The sequence below is a fragment of the Haliotis rufescens genome, unplaced genomic scaffold (assembly GCF_023055435.1).
Source record: "Haliotis rufescens isolate VD_foot unplaced genomic scaffold, xgHalRufe1.0.p SCAF_19, whole genome shotgun sequence".
Taxonomy (NCBI): Eukaryota; Metazoa; Mollusca; class Gastropoda; order Lepetellida; family Haliotidae; genus Haliotis; species Haliotis rufescens.
This window is the reverse complement of record NW_025963879.1, coordinates 6,066,326-6,082,022: the sequence shown is the minus strand read 5'-3', so window position 1 is coordinate 6,082,022 and position 15,697 is coordinate 6,066,326. Positions and strand designations below refer to the sequence as shown.

The window sequence follows — 15,697 nt, the reverse complement described above, 5'->3', positions numbered from 1 at the left end:
ACCAGAAAAACTGCCAAAAAACAGACAACATGACTTATAGTCAAGCCGCGTTAAATGTCCCTGACCATTTTCAGGACAGATTCACGTTCTCCGGAACTTAAAACAAAGCAAAAACGATCCTGGTGCCCTCTGGGCTCAAGGCATGCTTAAACGAAAACAGCCTCATTCAGCCCACCCAAGGCTAGAATAGAACCGAAAAGACAAAGAATGGTCTCATCAGAGTCAAAAACACAACAGACTAGAAGACCACAAACCAAATGGGAAACAGTAGTCTTTAGCACAGACTTCTCCCAAGATCTTTAGATTCTAACAACTCAAGATATTTCCAAAGAGGTGAAGCACAAAAATATTATCAGAATAAAAAAGTGTGGAAGAGGCCATGTTGTTCTCGGGGCAAACCTCACAGAATCAACTGACATGCTCAAAAGCATTAACAAAAGGAAATAGCCATCTCATGCCACAGACTCGGTCACAAATAGCACATCTTGCAATCAACCTGAATGTTAAGACCATGCCCCAGCCTGGCTCGGTTAAAACAAGAATTACAAGAATCTGTCAACGGATCTCCTAAAGCCAAGAGATGCAATAGCCAAGGCCAAACTAACTCTATATCTGAGAGACCGCCTTCGTGGTCTAGTGGTAGAGCGTCCGCCCGGAGAGTGGAAGGTCTGGGGTTCGATCCCCGACCACGTCATACCAAAAGACGTTAAAAGATGGTACTTGTTGTTACCCTGTCTGGCACTTGGCATTAAGGGGCAAAAACAAGGACTGGTCGACTCGGAGTCAGTATACTGTGTCTGAGTGGGGTATTCATGTTAAACTGCGGCATGGTATCTCAGTGAGCTAGCACTATCAATCGGCATCAGTCTGGAGTAGTACAAGCAGCCACACAAACACACACACGTACATGCACGTCGCTATATAAGTGCAATAATCTTGGACGCGACGTAAAACCCCATTTCACCTCACCTATTTCTGAGAGATGGACAGCTACTTGAACATATATAAACAGAGCGGCCAAAGCTGCTCAATCCAACGAGGGAGGTCTGTTCCTTTCTTGCTTTGGGCAGGTGGGACAAGGCACACCCTTTGTCTGTATCAGGACAAAGGGAGTTCCTATGCAGCAGCCTCTTGGCATCAATGAAGGACACTTCATACAACTAAGTATTTGCTTTAGGTAATACTATATCAGACAACTTTGTAGCTGACCAATTTTGCTTATACTTTTGAGTGTTCCCAGCCATTATGGAGCTTCTCAAACTCTCCTTAAAGCAGTTTGTTGCAGTACATACATAATGAGTTGGGTGTACACATACTCTTTCCGCAATTGCGGCATCTAGGAGAGGATCCCAGGTGACCTGATCAATGCCACACCCAGAGAAGATATCAGATGGTGATGGCGAGAGAGTGTATGATGTCTTGAACAACAATCTAGTTACAGTGTGATAACATATCCAAAATTTGTGCTGAACAATCTTTCTTTTATGTTTACTTCAGCATACACAGGAGGAAAGAAGTCATGTATCCATATCTTGTGAATCCAAAGTTTCATTAGCCTGTGGAAGGTGTTTGCCTCAAGACTAATCAATTGGTGTCCATCTTGACCAATTATAATGTCAATCAGGTATAGAATGTCAGCATCCCATGTGATTCACAGTGTGATCTGCTGTTGGCAATATTCCTTTTTCATATGCCAGAAATCACTGTCACATAAAAGACTGAGCCTTGGTGGAGATTTTATCAAATATGCTGACTGGTTATCCATGAAGTTCCATATTTTTAATATAGATCGCGATTTCATGCTTAAAGGGGCACTGATCTAAAGCAATTCCCCGGGACTGGTTGTTGCCTTTGTTATTGTTTTTTCCCAGTGAGTACCCGTATGATAGGCAATGCAACTGAGCATGACTGGGCTACCGTCTGCAAGGACAGTAAAATAAACTTGGTACAATATTTGTTTTACCCATTTTTGAACACTGACTGGTTAACCAATAAAGATTTCGACAAAGGGCGCATGTTAATTAATTTCTTCAGCCTAAACAAACAGACAAAAAGAACGGTGGAGCTCATCAGTTGTCATCATTTGGAAATACCCCTGATTGTTATAGTTTAAAAAAAAGTATCCATGCAGTGAAAGCATTTTGGGATATCTGATTGCGTCGATAATACGATTACTACTCCCTTGTTGTCATCCACGTTTTCTGGTATAACCCTACACTTGTGTATTTGTTGTCATTCACTTGATGCTCTGTTAATGAATTTATTACAGGTATAATTAGTGGTAGCACCACTCTGAATACCTGACGAAGGTTCCCATTTGGCATTTATTGTGTCTCCGGTAATTATTCAATCTAAATCCAAGTTTGAAGTGAGGTGAAATGTGTGCCCAGCAAGAGATGAATAATCAGTTGATTTACTTTTTTTTGTAAATCAGCTGATCGTTCGTAATCATAAAAGGATTAACAGAAAATACATTGATTGATTAATCACTGTTATCTTGCGTGGTGGATATCTCAAAAGTGAGTGTTTACATGTCGGGAATACAAAGGGAATACACTCATATCATTGCGTGAAGTGCCGATGTAAAAACAACATACTTTGTTCAAACAGTTAACCAATACTACGTTAATTAATTGCTCATTGTTATCTAACTCAATGGATTTTTTTAGGAGCCGTGGATGTTATGAAAATAGTTGTCACGTGGGCTTTCTCAGCCGACCTTTGAGACTTGACACCTATGTGAAACACCTGAAACAATCTAAGTGATCAATTGAGAAACGAACACAGGTTATAATATCCCGAAACGATATATATAGTTTAAAATATTTGATTGTTACATAGACACCTGACATCGAATATGTTTCTTTGTACAGCTGCAGATGTTTGGGATATTGTTCCTTTGTGTGGATATTCACGGATACATTCCTCGAACAAGGAAGCTGCCTAAAATTAAACACATAAATTTGGTAGGTTGTAATTATGATATTTTGTTTTACTTCATTTGCAGTAGCATTGGACAGATTCATTCTTGTTCCTCTACGTCTTGGTTGGGAAATTCTTCGATGCGCGATAGACGTTGTTTTCACAAGTCTTTTCCTTTATATATTACAGTCAATTTGTAAAATGTGATTCTCTCAGGCAATTTATAAAATGTGTAAATATTTCAGTCATTTTGACTGAAATATCTGTCCATTTCTTTAACAGATTGACCAAAATTGATTAAGACATCAATAGGGCCTAAAAACATCACAATAGATTATTATGTAGGATTAGAAGCCAAACAATGTAGAAATGTACTTTTCATTGTAACATTTTCAGTCTATTGGTGATGATATTAAACATAAAAATGTTTGGAATTCGTTGTCATAATAATACAGATGGATATATTTTTCAGTCAATTTGTAAAATAACTGAATTTTCAGGCGTTTAATAAAGTTCCTAAGTGAAAATTTTGCACATTTTGACTGTAAAAATATAAACACGATAAAATAAGCAATGCTCAGGAGAAATATTTACTTTGTGTTGCAAGTCAAAATAGTGTAAACGAAAATCGCACAATTACCAAGCAAGTGACTTATCAAAACTTCGTCACCATTACCGATGCTACCCACAAAGATACCTACATTTCCTTATTATTTCCAAAACTGTATTTCATTTTGTTGATCAATGTGACCATACGCCTTATACTATCAATAAAAGTGACAAATGCACTTACGAATTGAGCAGCGAACTAATCTGGGTTTCTGCGTATCATCCGGGTACTCATGGGAAAAACCAATAACAAAGGCAACAGCCAGTCCCGGGGAATTCCTTTGATCAGTGCCCCTTTAAAACGTTCAGAATAATATGATTTAACCCAAACCTTTCGTCAAAGTCTGAAAATTATCATACCTGAGGACACGACCGTTGCTATAATTTGATTGGCTGCCTTAGGTCACATGTTTAAATTTGACCAATCACGAACCTTGTAGCAGATTATGTTGGTGAAACAATATAAGTTTTTATAATGTATACTGACAAGGCAGTATGCGTTATTCATACGAAGCTTCGAAAATGGAGGTATTTCCTCATGTTAGTGAGCGGACAGCCACTATCATTGGGAAATGGTTGATTTGAAATAATGTTTCGACTACGTAAAAAAATGAAAATAAAAAAGAAATAGGTATATGGATTTTATGAAATCTTATATTTGCCGAAAATCGTTAAATTTTCATTTTATTGGTCCTTAATCTGGACGTTATGAATGTTTTAGCTTACATTATTTATATTTAAAACGAACTTTATTAAGGTGTTAATGAATTATTTAAATAATGTAATACACATAACTATCATATTTATAAACAATAGGATTAATAAGACCTTTCAAATAGTGTATGGCCAAACATGTAGTAGCAAAGAGATAATTTCCTTGATAAATGTCTTCATCTATCACACAAGAGTCTCTGGGAATTTGGTGTCACAGCAGTAATCTTCTGGTTGGCTGGTGTTCAAAGAGTTAAATGTTGCCCATGCTGCCAAAATAGCAGGAATATTGTTATATTGCCATTTGTGCACAAGCTGAGTGCCAGGGATATTATAAAATGTTCTTGAAAAATTGAGTTGTTTTAATTTTGTTACTCCAGAATATTTTTCTTATAACTACCTAACTTTTCAGGACAAAATTCAAGTAAAAAAAATCTCTCTCTTTTTTAAAAAAAATTAGTCTACCTCACTCACTTTTGAAATGAGTTGAAATCCATAAACCAAGAAATAAAAAAAACGTCGCCTTGCTCAGGCACAACAATTTGGGGGCTTGTTGTGCATTGGCCATAGTTACAGATTCCTCCATTTTCCAGGCAAAATTCTGTGCCTGATGAGGGCATTTACATTTTGTGGAACACAAGACTAGAAGATGTGTTTGTTAAATGTCTTCTTTGTCAGGCGCTGGTCCATTTTGCGCTGCCACTACTCCAGTTAGGATATAACACCCTCTAACCTTGCGACACTGATATCTGCCAGTTTCGAACTACACATTGCAGGCGCCACATCGCTACTTTATACACACACAAAGAATAAATCAAGTAAATAACAACTGTATGATAAGCAGAATCAAGAAGATTGACAGACTTAATGGTCCACAGAGATTAATTTACCTTTCTTGAAAGTGTCAAAACCAGGAATGAGGCACGTGCAAACTATTGGACATTAATGTTCTTGCGTAAACACTTATCATTGCTCTAATACAGAAAACTATGGTTATAACAAACTCAAAGGGACCACTAATTTTAGTTTCGTTATAACCATAGTTCTGAACAAATATACAGCAAATTAACAGCAAAAGCCCAGGACCAAAAAAAGTATGATATATCCGTCAGTTCATTACAAGCGTGTTCACACTGTACTGTACTTGGTATTAACATTATATTTCATGATTCCCTACTTTATTTTTAAGAGAATATAATATTCATCATGTTTAAAATGTCTGCCTCTTCTCACTCAATTTTGTGAGAATTGTAAATGCTTTAATTCAAACAAGCTACTTTATTATTCCATACTACATCGCTGTATTCTATGTCTTCAGTTTGGATTGCTTTGTTGATTGAGGAGATAGTGTGTTTATTTTTGAAAGGTAGGGCTAGCCTGATCATATTTATAAGAAGTCCCTGGTGATGTGCATGGTTTGGTCATGAAGTGAAGTACATGGTGATGTGCATGCATTGGTCATGATGTGAAGTACATGGCGAAGTGCATGCATTGGTCATGATGTGAAGTACATGGTGATGTGCATGCATTGGTCATGATGTGAAGTCCCTGGTGATGTGCATGGTTTGGTCATGATGTGAAGTACATGGTGATGTGCATGCATTGGTCATGATGTGAAGTACATGGTGATGTGCATGCATTGGTCATGATGTGAAGTACATATTGATGTGCATGGCTTGGTCATGAAGTGGAGTACATGGTGATGTGCATGCATTGGTCATGATGTGTTGTCCCTGGTGATGTGCATGGTTTGGTCATGATGTGAAGTATATGTTGATGTTCATGCATTGGTCATGATGTGAAGTCCCTGGTGATGTGCATGGTTTGGTCATGATGTGAAGTACATGGTGATGTGCATGCATTGGTCATGATGTGAAGTACATGGTGATGTGCATGCATTGGTCATGATGTGAAGTACATATTGATGTGCATGGCTTGGTCATGAAGTGGAGTACATGGTGATGTGCATGCATTGGTCATGATGTGTTGTCCCTGGTGATGTGCATGGTTTGGTCATGATGTGAAGTATATGTTGATGTTCATGCATTGGTCATGATGTGAAGTACATGGTGATGTGCATGGTTTGGTCATGATGTGAAGTACATGGTGATGTGCATGGCTTGGTCATGAAGTGGAGTACATGGTGATGTGCATGCATTGGTCATGATGTGAAGTCCCTGGTGATGTGCATGGTTTGGTCATGATGTGAAGTCCCTGGTGATGTGCATGGTTTGGTCATGATGTGAAGTACATGGTGATGTGCATGGCTTGGTCATGAAGTGAAGTCCCTGGTGATGTGCATGCATTGGTCATGATGTGAAGTACATGGTGATGTGCATGCATTGGTCATGATGTGAAGTACATGGTGATGTGCATGCATTGGTCATGATGTGAAGTACATGGTGATGTGCATGCATTGGTCATGATGTGAAGTCCCTGGTGATGTGCATGCATTGGTCATGAAGTGAAGTACATGGTGATGTGCATGGCTTGGTCATGATGTGAAGTCCCTGGTGATGTGCATGGTTTGGTCATGATGTGAAATACATGGTGATGTGCATGCATTGGTCATGAAGTGAAGTACATGGTGATGTGCATGCATTGGTCATGATGTGAAGTCCCTGGTGATGTGCATGCATTGGTCATGAAGTGAAGTACATGGTGATGTGCATGGCTTGGTCATGATGTGAAGTCCCTGGTGATGTGCATGCATCAATGGTGGCTGAGACCAGGTCCAAGTAAATATTTTGCTTTAACATGTTTAAAAGTATGGCTAATGTGAACTCAGATGAGATAACTGACTGAGGATTCATCACCAGGGCTCGGCAAATACTGATTTACTAAAACTCAGTTAAAATTTCCCATATAAAAAAAAACACTCGTGATGAATTCTGTTTATCATTTTCACATTATTGTTTCCCTTTCAAGAAATAAATGCATTAAAAGTAACATCAGAAACTTGTTGAAATCTTATATATAGATCATGTGTAGTGATACATGTTTTCCATTGCCGTGTGAAGTTACTGTGAACCAAAATAAACACCCTCTCAACTCCTTCATGGCATATTCCTTTGCTGGGCAAAAAAAACAAAACACTTGAACAGAGTTTTGCAAAATAATTGAAACTTTATGATCGGTAACAACAACTATTCTGTGTCATATGATTATATCTCTGGTGTAATTTCACTGATACATAGCTTTCGAATCAAACTGCTCACTTATCTCACTTGAAGAATGCCTCATGCGAGGAGAGGTCAGAGTATGCTTTAGTTGATGTCACTTTCAATGACAATCCGGCGTCTTTTGACTGGGACCGGGCTTGGAGGTTAACAAGATCAATCGTTATGTTTCCACCAGTAATGTTGCCAACAAACCACCATGTTGACACCACCAGAGTGTTGTCTACTTGCGATTTGGACATTACGTGAGGGGCCGCTCTGCATGACGGGAGTTTTATCAACAAGCTGGGATGTCACAGTCTGGGATGGAGTGTTTCGCAAATTATTGTTTGATATTTGCTTGTGCTCGTCAGGATTAATATGGCAGTAATTGTTCATAGAATGGAAGTTTTTGTGACCAGTTATCTGCATTATTTAATTTGGCAGAACATTATTGTCATTCAACTTTCGCACAAGGTGTTTGCGTGCAGAGTGATTAGTGAGTGGTTTCGATGTTTGGAGACAAGCGGCATCGCACATGTTTTTCAGGAGAGAGGAAAGTTTGTTTTTCCCAATACGGTAGAAGATAAGCCACTGATCGTCAGGTTTAGGCATGCCTTTAGTGTGTGTGCCGATGTAAAAGGGATCGTCATCTCGACAGAAATCGAGCGGACACGTGGAGGCATACAACATATACACCTGCACAGGGCACCGAGAGGGATTAGACCACATTTTGGGCCTTACGTCACAATCACGAGGATTCTCATCAGACCTATTCTTTTCTTGTCTCATGGACAGTTCAAGATATTTGTGATCAACATGCAAGGTGATGTCCCCCCAACACATGTTGTAGTGATCATTGACACCTCTTAACCTGAAATGGATTGCAAAGTAGAGACAATTTATGGATAACAACTTTTTTACTGTTGTTATCCATAAATTGTCTCTACTTTGTCATCGGTCAAATAATGGCTATCAAACAATTCACGAAATGGATTGTGTTGTAAAGCCATGGACAGTTTATTATGTTCATTCGATTCTTGATTCCAATTGATCTGGACTGCCACAGGGACGCGATCTCTTCATTCCTTATTAGATAGGCTCGCCTTGGTAAGTTGCCACGCCCTTCTTTCTATAGTTCAATTTTCCTCCCCTTTAATACCTCATGTGATCTCAAAATTTCTAAGGATGACGTGAGGGAATAGCCATACCCTTAGTTCTAGTGAATTCCCAATGCTGCTCTGAAATCCTGTGAGACTGTTTGGTTCATAATTTACCCCAAATGTTTTTTGCTAAATTGAAAAACTTGCATAGAAGTGTGTTTAGTTCGTTTGGGGGTAATTCATGCATTTGGTGAATTTCTTTTGGGACTTTTAGAAAGTTATCAAACAGTTTCAAATCATACAAAGTTTTCTTGGCTGTGTTTTTGTTTTGATTGTCTAGGATCACGCCATCGATCATGCTGTCCAAAACAGTGACAAATCTATCTCGGGCATCTTTAGGCTTTGTGTTTGCCATCTGCTTCGCCATGCTCTACAATGGTATTTTGATGACGAAACGTTGGTCACAGGGAATTTTACATAATCTGCCTTCATCACAGTCAAATACATATTGGATACCATCAACCTGTACCGGTAACCTGTAATATCCATTTGGCAACACTGATAGCACTGTAGCTCTTCCCCTTTCATCTATCAAAACATTGCCTCCAACATCACAGGTATCCATGTTGTTTTGTAAACACCTACTCACCTAAAGTTTTAATGTCATAAGCTTATGTCATGGATAAATACTTTAGTTAAATAATAAAAACATATTCTACAACTCCTAACTTATTCCTAAAAGTATTTCGATGGCAAATGGTGGGATAAAAAAAGTTCTCATCATGTGTATTCCTACCTGCAGCAACTTCTGTAACTCAACAATATCATTGTCCCTCAGGTAGAAGAAGCAGTCGCGGGGATGATGGCAGTGCAGTCCTTGTGTAACACACTGTGTGAACTTTGTGCAGGTCTGTAATGACAAATCCCAACTCAATAGAAGACGTACATGTACCTACAGATGACGACTAATCACTAAATTCGACCTGAGTGGGTTTTTTTGGACTTGTTTGAAGGAACATTGTATTGGCATGTGGTTCGCAAACAAGATGATGGTACATTTAATGCAATTTTAGTAGTCTATTGACTATTATTAATTTGTTTTAATTGTTAATGCCAAGATAGTACCAAGGCACATTTCTTGGTACAAGGTATAAAGTAAGTATCCATGTTATTTATCCAGGTTTTCCAAGGCACATTGAAACAATAATGTATATATAGTGTTGTACATTACTGTTTCACAGCCTGTATTGTGTGTACATGTACATGTATAATATAGGCATCCACTTGCTGCCAATCAAAGTTCAAAATGATAGATCCACAGGGCTCTGTAACTTACAATGCAACAGATATCTATCATGCGGTTAAAAAAATTGATGCAAAACATTCTTGGGTAAAATAATAATAAGTACTTCGGCAACTTCGTTTGACAATGACAATAACAATTTGAGGGAGTCTTGTCCACTCCTCTTACAGCACATGGCCCAGTTTGTCTAACGTAGTGGTTGGCCTTGGATGTTGACATCTCCCAATCATGCACCAGACAATATTGGGAAAGGTCATGACACAAGGCTGACCATTGCATTATTGTCATTTTTTTCTGCTGCAGGTAGTCATTTAAAATACATTACACAAGACCATACACTCTGAACACCATTGGCATTCTGCCTAGAATGTGACGCTTTGTTAATGCTGGCAGATTAGCTGCCTCTGAAAAACTCTAATGGGCTGGTCAGTAAGATGAACTCTTTTCTGTGTCTGCAAATCCTGTTCAAAAGTCCGCAAATCACAGACTGAGACACACTGAACATATTGTCTACTTATTGCTGAGTTCTTACAGTTTGATGCATGTCAATAGGCCTAAGGTGTTCAAGCACGTTTAAGACACAAATACTGCATTAAAGCAAGAGTAGAGAGCTTATTATGTGTTACTGTGGATAACAAAATTCAACAATAGTAATGGCTCAGAGCGATTTGATGACCACTGAAGTGTCAAAATAAAGAATGACCAAGGTGTTATGTTTTGGTTTTGAAACCGTTCTATCTCTCTGAAATTGGCTTCACACATTGTACCCATGAAGTCCATCACAAAAGACTCTTTTAAGTGCTGTATGTTTCTATCCTTGCCTCAAGGGCCAAAGCAATGACTGTTTTGTCTTTGGCCAGCCATGGGGTTACTATCACACTAGTCAAATTGAAAAACATGCTGGCGTGTCATCCGTCAATAATTTGAGCCTGCTTTAAGTTCTTTCACTATTTTCTCTTATATCAAAAGAATGATGGTGAAACTTTGCCTGTATCATCCTACCAACAACCACTCCCAATGTCTCTCCCAAACAATTTCTTTTTGAAGTCAGGTTTGTTGTCCATGGCACTGATACTGATGAAACATGATGGCAGGCAAGTGTGCGGTGGGGTCTATATATGGTTTTCCAATTTTGCCCCAAGTTTGACTTATAATGCCAATGACAGTATTTTCATTTTAGTGACATCATTCTGTAAAGGTTGAATCAAGGTTGTAATTCATAATATTGTAAAATATATTTTTTTACAAATGGAAGACACATTTTAATATTTTAATGTTGCTGTAAAGGTGGCCATATTTAAAATAAGATCAGAATTCTGAGAGCAGGCTTTAGAGACACCATAGCTGGGATCATTGTTGTTTTAGAGTTGTTGAAAATGCAAAACTTAACAACGAATGGACAACCAGACAATGTGCCACAGTAGAAGATCACTTTAGTCCATGAGCCAGACCAGATATTGGTACCACCTGGGGTGGTAAAATCTCAGTATGATTTTTTGAAAGTCACATATCCATAGAGGAAAAAAAACTTTGAAGGCAATCTGGGACTCACAGCTAAGAGGTAGTAATCACCACATATAGGGGGACCCCAGAGTCAAATCCATGGGACTAGATTTCAGGATAGGGGAAACCAGAAAGTGGAATAACCTTACAAGCAATATAGTCATATGGTGAAGTATGACCACTCAAAATGTTGGTAACCTGATGCTCTACATGTTGGTATGTAATTTTGGGCTAATGCAGTAATAATGTAGGTCATCAGAGGTCAAAATGTCATGAAATTTGACTCCTGCTTAAAATATTACCACCTGTCAGAAAATATATTGCAGATGCCACACCATTGGGACTTCCTTAACCCAATTGGCTATGATTGAAGCGAAGAAGTACCTAAGTCTATTAAAAGTCTGATAAAAGGAACATTATTGTCTTTTGTGGTGTGGCACAGAACAGTTTTTGGTGCATTTTAAAACAAATGTCATCATGTGCTAAAAACATGTAAAATTGTATGAAGTTGGGCTGCTTGAAATAAGTTCACATGAATTTATAACTCTCAACTCCAAATTATAACGGCCATGTGCTAGATGTAGTCAGAAGCTGTTTTGAATGTACATTGTTCTGTTTTTCGGGCTCACAAGATTAAACTGAAGGTCAAATTGGGGTCAAATTGGATATGCTAACCGCAATAACATAAACTGCAGTTATCTGTTGCATAATGAATATTAATATTTGATAAGATGACACAATTAGACTGTCAAAAACTATTTGTATCACATTAGTGTTAGAAACTTAAGTCTTGTTTATTGTAGACCGAAACAAGGGTGGTTACATACGAGTCTGCTACAATATAGTACACTGTTGATGACTCATCATCTGGACCATGATCAACATCACTCGCTTCAAATTCAACCTCGTCCTTAACTTGCTGATTGCTGCATGAAGTGCTTCATGGAAGGTCTCCTGCCATATGTCTTGTGAAAACACATTGATCATCTCTTTTATCTTTTTGGAGGCCTTCCATCAGTTAAACCCATTCCAAACAAGCCGTTGCAGAGCCTCCTATAGCAATTTGTGGAATCTAACAGCACGGTTGTATCTTCGACCATCAAGTACTCCTTCAACAGAACCTTCAGGGTTCATTCCAGATTCTATGCAGAGGTCTCTTAACCCAGAAAGTGTTTGTCTACCACTACTAACAGTGTGCACACTGTGTGAAATACGTCTAACAAAGGAACAATTCAGAGAATAGCTTCTTCTGTTTCAAAATGTTTTCAGTGGCCTTTGCATAAAATGCTTGGTCGAAAACAAAAACAATGCTCCCAAGGGCTAGTAACATTCTGATCTTCTGGGACTGACACAAAACCTCAATGACAGTGAATGGAAAGAATGTTGTGTCAATCTCTTAAATTTGGTAGTATGAAACGCCAAGTCCAATTCGGTTCTAGTAACACCCTGCGTAATTGACAGCAATCCTCTTCTGGAAACCATTATTTACTGATTCCCGTGAATATGTCTTGCTTCCATCCGACAACTGATGGAGTCAGCTTGTCCACTTCAGTCAATTCTGCGCTGATGTCGGGTTTGGCTTGGTTTGGTTTGTTGTTTTACACCGCATTCAGCAATATTCCAGCTATATGACGGCAGTCTGTAAATAATCAAGACTGGACCAGTCAACCCAGTGATTGATATCTTGAGCATGGATCCACGCAATTGGGATCGATGACATGCTTCAATCAAGTCAGTGAGCCTGACCACCCGATCCAGTTCGTTGCCTCTTACGACAATCATCATCACCTTTTCCGCCAAGCATGGGTTGCTGAAGACCTATTATACCCCCGATCTTCACGGACATGACAAAATGTGAAAACTGTGTTGTCAGCAAACCAATGCCAAATCCCTGGTAGACGTATAGGCGCACCAATTCTGTATCACATAGGACAGGTTGAATATAAAAAATTACTTGGTCTAAAAGATCATTTCCATCTCTTGGGCTTTGTGTGTTCCCATTATATCGGGGGACGATGGTGCTTAGTGTGTGTTCACTGTGCATGCAGGCATCGCTGTAGTTGTGAATCGGCACATGATTGTACAGTGATGGGTGTCTGGTCAAGTGGTTGTAGTGTTAAGCACAAGTGATCATGTAAGTCAGTCTGTACAATATACTGCACAAATCCCACTAGGTCAGTTGACCTGATTACGGTCAAAGGATGTTTACAGTCAGTCTTGACATGTGACATATAATTCTTCCTGCTCAGTAAACTGTAATCCCGTATCTTTAGTCGACTAGTTTCAAGCTCTACACATGACAGACCAGTGGTGTGTCCAAGTTCTGAGTAGGAACTGTGATGTTGACGGTGTAGGAGCAAGTTGATCCCCATGAAAAAAGTGATGACTGGTTTGGTGTTGTGAACGATGACTCCATTTCGTGGAGAATCATAGTTAAAACCTCCACTTCCATTGAAAATATTTGGCAGACTATACGTCTCCTCTACGTATTCCAGTCAACAGGTGGGCATTTCCCTGACTTCAGTGATATACACCTTCAACCCGATGAAAAGCCAGTGGATTTAAACAAGCCCTTGTCAGGAACAATGAGGAAGATGGGGAATTGACTCCTTCACTAGAGACTTTCATCGTCCTTACATGGCTCCAGTTGCTCCACCAAGACTTGCCACGATTGGTCAAACAACTTTATGGCACATAAAGTTACGTTCAAGAACAATATCCTCTGTTAAACCGTAAATATCACAGGCACTAACATCTCTTCTAGATGAGGTCAGCACTTCCGAAGAGGTCAAGGTCATGAGAACTGCCACTTCAAGATTTGGAGGCCACATCCTAACTTTACTAGGCCTTGTGTGATAAACCCCTTTATGGGAGTCTGTGTCTACACAAGAAGTGCCTTGGAAATGCCAGGTTCTGAAACAGCACTCGAGGAGCTCTTGTGTCCTGTTTTGGATGATCTTCAGCAGGAAGGGATGGTTGCTAAACTTGCAGATGACCTCTATTGTGGGGCTGATTCTCTTCCAGAGCTTTTGACATACTGGCGGCGTGTCCTAGATGCACTGTACATCAACAAACTCAACCTAAACTGTCTGCCAAAAAGACATTCATCGGTCCGTCCTCAGTTACTATACTTGGATGGATATGGCAACAAGGCACAATCAGAGCTAGCCCGCATAGAACATCTAAGTTATCCACGTGTCCACCGCCTGATCAAGTGAGTGGGTTGAGGTCTTTCATTGGTGCTTACTGTACTGCTATCGTACTGCATTACTTCAAACTTACTACACTCGCTACGCAGCACTTTCCAGCCAAAGTTGAATCCTGTTTTCGCAAGGTACAAATTCAATTACGAAGTTCAGGGGTCATCTCACTTTGATCAGTTTGTGACTAGATTAAGGCTGCTAGCTACAGATTGTACATTTAATATGTCTGATGAAACGGTGAGGAACCGCATAGTGTTCGGCACACATCATCTACTAAACTTTGTTTAAATTGATAAATGAAGGGGAGAAATTGACACTCGAGAAAGCAATTCAAATGGGACAAAGTTTGGAATACTCTCAGGAACAGTTGAAAACAATGGCCAACCCTGAAGTACATACAGTTTCAGCCAGTGATAATTCCCATCGACACAAAAAGTATCATTACTCCCGGCAGAAATCACAACCTGTAAAACCTCACAACACACCAAATAGGAGATCATCAAACAGTGATGACAAAACACATAGTCAGTGTAGAAACTGTGGTCGATCACATTCTAAGCGGTGCATGTAGCTTACCTTGTCAGATTGATGAGTATGACGTTGTAGAGACAGAATCAAACCCTGTCTCAAAACATGCCTTGAATTGGAGCTTATCCAACTTACCTGTGCAGTTGATATTTATGGGTCGAGTAAGAAATCTGGAAAACCTCGATCCGTGTGCTATCCCTGTAGTTCACCCACCACTAAAAGTTCAAGTCGCACTTCATGAGAGACTCAAAGACGAGCTTGATCGAATGGAAAAGTCAAACATTATCACAAAGGTTGATGAACCAACTGAATGGGTCAACTCTTTAGTAATCGTTGAAAAGCCACACTCAAAGAAACTGCGCATATGCCTAGATCCATTGGACCTAAATCGTGCTATACAGCGTCCACACTACCCAATGAAAACACTTGAAGACATCCTTCCAAGCCTCTTTCAGGCTCGTTATTTCACTAAACTCGATGCTCGATCTGGATATTGGGCCATCAGACTGGGTTAGGAATCTTCATTTCTTACAACGTTCAACACCCCGTATGGACGTTACAGATTTCTTAGACTACCCTTTGGGATACGTTCAGGGCAAGATGAATTTCAGCGAAGGATTGACGAGTCCTATGAAGGACTAGATGGCGTTGCAGCCA

General features: G+C 39.4%; 1 protein-coding gene across 2 annotated transcripts in view; it reads right to left on the bottom strand.

The window, feature by feature from the left end:
• Positions 1–15,697, bottom strand: part of LOC124148417 (E3 ubiquitin-protein ligase RNF31-like) — a 265,524-nt gene that overhangs the window by 34,789 nt on the left and 215,038 nt on the right. For both annotated transcript variants that reach the window (XM_048398840.1, XM_046519497.2), the window contains one exon: positions 9,300–9,413. In XM_048398840.1, coding sequence (XP_048254797.1) covers positions 9,300–9,413 — 114 coding nt within the window. The remainder of the gene's footprint in view (positions 1–9,299; positions 9,414–15,697) is intronic.